Genomic DNA, 8,889 nt, shown 5'->3' with positions numbered 1-8,889 from the left:
GAGGACGTCAGGATAAGTTTCATAATGGCTTTAGTGCTCTTTTCCAATTTCTATTGGCTAGCTGTAAATTGATATCGTCAACCTGTGTGCCTGTTTGTAAGTTGATATTACTGCTTATGTAACAGCCAAAATATAACAAATATATTTATTTGATATTATATAATTATATTTAGATTCAAATATATTATATTTTATATTTATGTAAATATATTTATATACTGACCCAAAGAATTACAATTGAATTGAATACCACGAATACCATGACTAGCAACTCCTGGACCACTATGCGGTTATTGTCAACCAGATGTTCAACTGTCCACCAACTCTAGTCACACCGTCAGTGTCCACTGACTGGGTCAGAGTCCCTGTATCCCTAAAACCTTAAGGAACATATATGGCTCTGCCCAGCCCCCTCTAGATATAGGATATAGTCTTTTCTTTTCATTTCTTTTTCTCAAAGTAGACCAAAATGGGCGTCCTAAATGTATGAAAACAGGATGTGGAGCCACTGCTGTGGTCAGTGGTCTTAGCCACACGCCCGTAAGAGAGACGTATAAGAGGCAATGAAAGGAGAACAAACACGATGCCCACCTGTTATTTACAGCGTGAGCGTAACTCATAATGACTGCCAACACCAGAAGGGAAAACAGGCTCATTAGCGTCCCAGTGCAACAACGAAACTGTGGAATCAAACCCCCCCCTCCCACTCCCCATTCTCTCAAAGATCCTTTCAAAGAGATCAAAGTGAAGCTCCTGTTCTTTCATGGCCAAGAGGATGGCCTTGGTGAAACCAAAACACTCATTAGTGTGTCAGAGTGTGGCTTGGTGAGGTAAGGGAGTGATTTTGCAGGTGTGTGTGTGTGTGTGTGTGTGTGTGTGTGTGTGTGTGTGTGTGTGTGTGTGTGTGTGTGTGTGTGTGTTGCACAAAATGAGATTTCCAGCCATTGACAAATGGTTGTGATTCACCACCAGCTCTCCGAGGCCCTGCAGTCGCACAGAGGAAGGAGGGTCGTGTCAAGGATGGACGGTGTGGACGTGTAGACGAAGCGTAGACCTCTAAACGATCGTCTAGGGGTCTACCCTTCGTCTACCGACAGATGGCTCTTCCTGCTGGATTGGGTAGAGCAGGTCACTGAAACATCGGTGCCCTTGTGTCAACAAACCTCCCTCGCTCCCAGGGCCTTTTCACTCCCTCACCCCCCCACACACACACCCTCAAACACACAGAAATACTCATACACACACACACACACACACACAAACACACACACATACAGAAATACATACACACACTCAGCCACACATACCCTCACAAACAACCCCACACCCCCCCCCCCCCCCCCACACACACAAACACACACGCACAAACACACACACATACAGAAATACATACACACACTCAGCCACACATACCCTCACAAACAACCCCACACACCCCCCCCCCTCCCCACACACACAAACACACACACAGACACACACACACACACACACACACATTCCCTCACATACACACAAATACTCCCACTCAGCCACACACACACTTGTACTCCCACTCTTTCAGTCCTGAGCCTCTCCAGCCTTCCTTTCAGGCCTGCTACCCCCCTCTGAGTCTGCACACACTCTGAGTCGGGGCTCACTGTGCCGCTGGAGGACAGACACACAGACACACAGACAGACGGCAGGATGGATAGATGGATAGATGGATAGACGCTCTTCACCTCTCAGCCTGCTTTTCTCTCATGGACGCAGGAGACGGATTGGGGGACTCACAATTAGGTATGAATAGAGTGGTGTTGTTCAAGGAGGTATACACACACACCACATTTTCACACACGCACACACACCACACTTTCATGCGCACACACACACACATCGGTGAAAGGAGTGTCCCACCCCTGCCCCCCTCCACACACCCACACACACACACACACACACAGAGACACACACACACACACACACACAGAGACACACACACACACACACAGGTCACACACACACACACACAGAGACACACACACACACACACACACACACACACAGGTCACACTCTGCTGACTCTACTGAGTGGCCCGTGGGTCAGGGACTGTGATGTCTTTGTGCGTGACACCCCCTTTTTCCCACAGACTTCCCAGTGACACCTCCCTACGCCACCGCGTCCAGACGTATCTATATAAGTACCCTAGTCGTCCCTTTTTTCCTGTTTTTCATTCTCTTCTTCCAAATTTAGCCACGTCAAAGGGGAAATCACTGGACACGCAAGGCTGAGCCTCAATTGTTCGCCTGCCAGGCTGCTTGTGGAATTTTGATTACTTCCTGTTGTCACTCGTCTGATGTCATGTCTTTCACGCCCTCCGGCTCGCTGAAAGACGCCTCGGGCAGAGACAGCGTAGGTCAGGTGTCGGGGAGGGGGGGGGGGGTGGGGGGTTCCAGTGCATGACTAGTAATGAATGCATATGCGGATGACCTGTTTGTTTAGTAGCTTTTGGAAATGCTTTCTGTTGTTTGATTTTCGTTTGTTTTGCTTGGTTTCAGCAAAGTGCAACTGTGTGCAGACGAACGTACCTCATTTCCATGCATGTTGCCAACGTATTTGAACTCTGGAATCCCAACCTTGTGTTCTTTCGGAGACTTCCCAAGGACAAGTACCCAGAGATGTCTTCCTGTGAGACACACAGACACACACAAAAAACTAAATAAATAAAAAAGACAAAGCACCACAGTGTCCACAAACGAGTCAATATCTTATTTGCAAATGAATCGAGCGTCGACTAACACTGCGCCTTTTGTCAGAACTATGTCTCCTTTCAATTTTGCAGAGCCTCAATAAGACACTCAAATAATGTTTTGAACAACCCTAGGCAGCACCTGGCAACCCAACCTGACGTTGTAATGGGTGTGTGTGTGTGTGTGTGTGTGTGTGTGTGTGTTGCCTCTTTCCCCTCTGCAAGTCTGAGCTTGCTGACTGGCAAGTGTCTCAGCTGTACAAAATCTCTAACACAAACCACTCTTTGACCAGAAGAAGGGAACTGCTCTTGTACGAACAGTCACCCACAAAAAGAAAAGAACAGAACAGAACAGCCATTTTAAACCAAATCAACTACCAGACGCAGATAATTGAGTGTCTGGCATGAAATTCTTTGGGTTTTTCAACTTCTTTTTTTTAACTAAATTCTTTTAATTCTCCAAATCGCCAAGACTAACAACATTTGTGGTAAGTCCATTACTTAAGGACAAACAACAGATATTTCCACACTAATCACATGTTTATTAATCTAACCACTAAGCCATGTGGTTGCCTAACCTCTTCCCCCGACCTGCATCTTACTACAAATCTTTGTTATTTTTTGAAAACCAAATAATCTAATGTTATACATTGGCCCAGGAACTGTTGGAATTTGTTAGTTTATATGAAATCCAGTGTTTGATCTCAGATCATAGAGCTACTCTGATATAGAACTCGAGGAGCAGGAGAGGAAGCTTAGCAAGTCTGGTTGATGGTGGTGGTGGTGGCTTGGCAGGTGGCGTCCTGGATTAGCCTTTATTAGCGGTTCGCTCGAGAGTCGCTAACCTTGCACAGGACGACGGACACTCAAGCAGATTAAGGAGGGGCTAAGCGGGGTTAGCGTCCGGGAGGCAGAAGACAGCGGCCCGTGCAATCTGGGTTTGCATCGCACAGAGAGCACGACGAGGGAATGGGACTACAAGAGGCACACACACTCCTTACATCCAGTGGTGTGAGCTGGTAGACCACACACACACTCCCCTCACCTCACCTCGTTATGTTTCAGTCAGTTGACTGATTAAAAGCATTCGTAAATGTTCTGAGTGTGTGGTATCTGATTCTGAGTCCAGACAGGACAATGAGGAGGGATTTATCGGGATCCCACATTACCTGATTTAGTGGTCGAAAAGACAAAAAAAAATCAATCTTTCTTGTCTCCAATAAGAGGTTCAGCCCAGGTTTTTTCATCAGTTAAGTGGGCACAGATGCCTTAACTGGAGACCACCCTCAGTTTACCCTCCGGAGATCTGGCCATGTCTCAGGAACAGCCGAGGTTTGAGAAACACACACACACACACACACGAACACACACACACACACACGAACACACACACACACACACACACACACACACACACACACACACAGACACACACACACACACACACCGGGGCTCAGCCCAAAGGGTACCGGTCCAGAGGTGTGTGTGTGCGTGTATAGCAGACGCAGCAGGACCAGGCTCCCTGCAAGCATCCAGACCAGGCAAACAAGAGAGAGAGAGAATGACAGACAAAGAGATTGACAAGCAAACACGCAAGAGAGAGAGAGAGCGAAAGAAAGAAAAAGATAGTAAGAGAGATATAGGGAGAAAAGGAGCTGAATCAGAGAAGTGAAGGCAGGGAGGGTTAGACACAGAGGGAGAGAGCTGGCAGGGCCGGGGGTTGGCAGCGTGAATGCCAGCTTTGTGCCACGGCTGAGTAGAGGCAGGAGGGTAACCTGATCTGCTGGGAGTTGTAGTGGGAATGCCACTCACTGGCAGCCGTGCCCGGGACGCCGGCAACGTTTCAATCAGCTCAACTATACCACGTGACATCTGCCAACGGGCCTAAGAATGTGGATATGTGTGTGTATGTTTCACAGTGTGTGTGTGTGTGTGTGTGTGTGTGTGTGTGTGTGTGTGTGTGTGTGTGTGTGTGTGTGTGTGTGTGTGTGTGTGTGTCTGTGTGTGTATGTGAGTGCAGATGTGTGTGTGTTTCAATATATGCATATTTGTGTGTCTGCACTGGTGTGTGTCCGTAAGGGCTCGGACCCCTCTCTGCAGCTAAAATCAAACTCTGTCCACAATGTGTCCGTCATATCAATCACCCGGCCGCACTGAATGCCACCATTGTGTCCGCATAGCATTTCCCGTTTCTTTACTGTGCCTCCATGGCTTCAGTCCCACTTTGCATTCAGCCCAGCTAATTTCCCTTTTAAATGACTGACGGGGGCCGCCGCACTGTCCCCTCAGACGGTCTGACCTCTCAGGGGCAACACATGCTGGCTAAGCAAGCCTGTCATTGTCCATGGAGGAGACAGGGGGACATTTATACAGAGCGAGGGACGAACAGGGGTGGGTACAGGGGGTGGGGTGGGGGATGGTGGCGGTCGCTTTAGATGCTCTTGTCCTGAGACTGGCCTGTCAGTTTGAGGCACTTAAGTGCTCAGGTTAGGTCTGAGTTGCTGAAGAGCAGCCAGGCTTTTTATTCCCATCCCATCTCGGCGGGTTGTTATTGCGATGGCCATCTCCTGTTGCACTAAAAAGCTGCCATGACCCCCCCACCACCACCACCCCATCCCGGGCCCTACCTGCTGATATGCTAGGTTTCATGCCTCTGCATCGATAAGGGCTCGAAACATCATTTTGCAGGAGAGCTAGATGTTGTGCCAAGATCCCTATCGACTGTTGTGTCTAAATGTAGAAGCGCTCAGCGTAAATGTAACAAAATATGGGGAGGGTGGTGTTTTCTTCCCCTCTCATCTCCCTCGTAGATCAAAGCAAGACATCTCATCCCACACCCTGGGCCCCTCCATCCTCAGCAGTGACACTGATGGTGTTTTTCCTCTCTTGGACCGCCAGTCAAGCAAAAACAGACTGGGAGACCCGACAAAGGCAACCACCCTCTCATCTTCCCCGCAGCTCTGGTATGCAGGGCTCCAGACCCCATTCTGGGTCCATGCAGTGGAGCCGGGAGCAGTGCATGGAGTTGCTGGTGCATGGAGTTGCTTAGTAACGAAGGGTAGGTGGAGAGGTTGCATTGTAAGCATCTGAGGGGGACATTTCCTACCCGGTCCTGCATCGCATTTTGGGAAATCCGGTAACGTCAGGCCACACATGCATCGAAGCGTGCCAAAGACACACTCGGCCTGTGTTTGATTAGGAAACCCAGACACACACACACACACCCATCATACACAGAGTGTACACTGTGTGGGAGGAATTTTCCTGGGCTGCTGGTCGGAAGGTTTTGTGGCACAGAGCTTAAATAGCTGCCAAGGACACCCACTACTGTGCTTTCAGGCCTCGGTGCCATGTGTGGGTAAGTTCTTGTCAGTCCAATGATGATTAAAAGCAACAACTGGTCATAGATTCAAACGGTGCTCTGATATTTACAATTACAGCATGTCCCGAGAGGTGGGGTATATCATCAGATATGAATGTATGTGTGTGTGTGTGTGTGTGTGTGTTGTCCTCAGGGTGCTCCCATTGCTTGTGTTAATTCATCACACAGTCATTCATGAGCACACATCAGAGACTCTAGTGGTGGGACATCTGGAAACTGCACTCTTTGTCTTTTTGTCCAGTCAACCATGGAGCTGCCTCCCATTAACACACTCAGGTTGGACCGCAATGGTCATAACGCTGACTGAAGTGTCTAATGCAAAATCAGAGGGAGACAATATTTTCTGTCAAATATAGCGACAGATCAACTAAGTGGAGATTTGACATTTAGGCAGTCCCTCTAGGATCTTGTGAGGGTTTGTCAGGTTAGATCAGGGGAGGTATGAGATATAGTCAGTCCCTTCAGGACCCTGCATGGGTCTGTTGAGATTATTGTGGCCAAAAGTGACTAAATCTGCTGTGGGATTTCTCAGAAATTGTAGTGGAAATTGAGGTCAATTTCTTCCACTTTCCCGTGGGGATTCCTAAAAAATTGTATTTCCACCAGGATCTCGTGATGGTTGGTTGTGATTTTTGCAGCCAAAAGGGACTGATTTAGATTTATCAGAAATTTGAAAACTATTCAAGTTAAATAAATGAAATGGTAAATAATGCATAAATTCCATGATGGAAGTATTGTGGTAATAAAACACAATTGCGGGCAATACTTGAATTTGCGTGAATTTGCAAATCACAAGATCACAAAATCCTGAAGGTACTGATTTAGTAAAAGCTAAAAGTGAGAGGGACCCCATCAGAGTCCCTGATATGACATGGGCACCTCACCCCTTGGCAAACCAAAACACTGAGGCTCTGGTCTCTGGAAATAAGTAATGGTGTGGTTGTCAAACATTAACGGCTTACTTACTTCCACCCAGTGAGAAGCCAAAAGACAGCCACAGCCTGTGCCACAGACTCCCATTACAAAAAGGGTCTACCAGGCTTCCTAAACCTGTTATGGCTGTCAACATAATATCACATAGGCTTAATGTTTAACTCCTTTAGCTTCTTTTCTCTGTTAACATATACGTGCAAGCAATAAGGTACTGGCAATAATAACTTCTCATTGAGTTCTCATTGAGTATTAGCTCAAGTAAAAAACAACAGCAACATAAAAAAAACATGTATGTGCACTTGGGTTGAAGCTTTTGTTCTAATCTGATGATCTGATGATCACATAGGGCTGTCTCCTATGTGAAAGACATGAGCGTTTGAAGATGGAGGGATGCTTTAGTTACTTCTGGTCATCCAGGTCAATATCACAAACTGTTTCATTGAAACAAAGCACTTACCTTCCACGGATCTGCCAATGTTGTAACGGTATGTGAAACTGGGATAGTTTCTAGTGACTTCTCTCAGGTATTTCTCCACCTCGGCTGAATTGTGATAGCGGAACTCTAGCCCGTAACACAGGGACAGTAATGTCCAAAGGCAGCAACCGCATGCGACTGGGAACTTCTTATCCGTTGACAACATCATCTTGTAGCCTAGAGCAGAATAGAATAGTGCCACTAATTGAACGATGTGATAAATATGAAAGCGCATTATCCTAACACTCTCCTGAGAAGCAAGCGAAACCTATCACAATGCTGCATGGCATTTAAATGAGTGTAACACCCTAGCATTCATTACTCAGCCTGTGATAAACTGCAAATTGCAAAGTACTTAGTTACACTTGTATCAAGTTCTGGACCCAATCAATCATAGGCTGTCAATCGCGATAGCCTGATTCATTTAGGCCATTTTTTAATTTTCACATGCTAGCCCATTGGGCTTCTACCTATCCTGAAATTATGCTCCATATATTGTGTTAGACCAAATTATGATACCTGTTAATGTTTTTATTTTATTTTATTTTTTAAGTAGGTTAGCACAGGTAGTAGTAATTAAACCGAAATTAGCCGGAACAAATATAATGTTCGAGTTAGTGTGCCATGGATGCGAGTAACGTTGTACGTTACCTTGTTTGGAAAGTGTATCAGCTCGGTGTCCAGCTGGAGGTATTGTCGGACGCAGTTCTCCCTGTTATTGCTGGAAAGGGACCACCGAAACAGTCAAATCTTCTACAATGAATGACAAACGAGCTGGTCCGGAGCTTGCCGAGCAGCTGGCAACAAGAGAGTCGAGTGTCTGCAGATGATCGGTTCCATGGGTTGTAAATAAACTTCTGTCGGTCTCATGCTGTTGCGTCCTGCCTATCTCCCTGAGTTTGTTATCCCGTTCAGCAGCACAGTCGAGGCGGGGCTTCGACGTAAGGTTTTACCAGGAATTTACAGCGAAATATTGTCTGATCAGGAGCAGCCTACACATGGTAGGAACTGCAGCGGGACGAGCCACTTGTCCTCCTGTCCCGCTGGAAACTGATCTGCTCGTCAATCGCGCAGTCATGAATGAGCTCAGCAGTAAAGGTGCGCTTGCAAGTTTGATTTGAGACAGGTCACGTCTTGTAGCCTACAAGCTCTCCAGCTTAGCCTCTCTAGTGTTTGTTGTCATGAAATTATTGTATGGTACAGTATCCTTGGTTATACGCATATACCTAGATCTACTGTTTAAACATCCATACTTGAATGTTGTCATATGTCCATTTCATATGAGCATCTCTCTCTCTCTTTCTCTTTCTCTTTCTCTCTCTCACTCCCTCTCTCTCAAACAGAAGCAACATTTAATTCACTAACAAAAAGTGGTC

General features: G+C 46.7%; 1 protein-coding gene across 1 annotated transcript in view; it reads right to left on the bottom strand.

The window, feature by feature from the left end:
• Nucleotides 1–8,194, bottom strand: part of cpm (carboxypeptidase M) — a gene marked incomplete at its 3' end in the record, with an annotated part of 28,098 nt that extends 19,904 nt beyond the window's left edge. Inside the window, exons 1-3 of the mRNA XM_080834244.1 lie at nucleotides 8,165–8,194; nucleotides 7,496–7,690; nucleotides 2,563–2,660 (exon numbers count right to left, since the gene is read on the bottom strand). Of these exons, the coding sequence (XP_080690370.1) occupies nucleotides 2,563–2,660; nucleotides 7,496–7,682 (285 nt within the window). The 5' untranslated portion in view covers nucleotides 7,683–7,690; nucleotides 8,165–8,194. The remainder of the gene's footprint in view (nucleotides 1–2,562; nucleotides 2,661–7,495; nucleotides 7,691–8,164) is intronic.
• Nucleotides 8,195–8,889: the final 695 nt, after the last annotated feature.

The sequence above is a fragment of the Sprattus sprattus genome, assembly GCF_963457725.1.
Source record: "Sprattus sprattus genome assembly, chromosome: 3".
Taxonomy (NCBI): Eukaryota; Metazoa; Chordata; class Actinopteri; order Clupeiformes; family Clupeidae; genus Sprattus; species Sprattus sprattus.
This window is presented reverse-complemented; position numbering and strand designations above follow the sequence as displayed.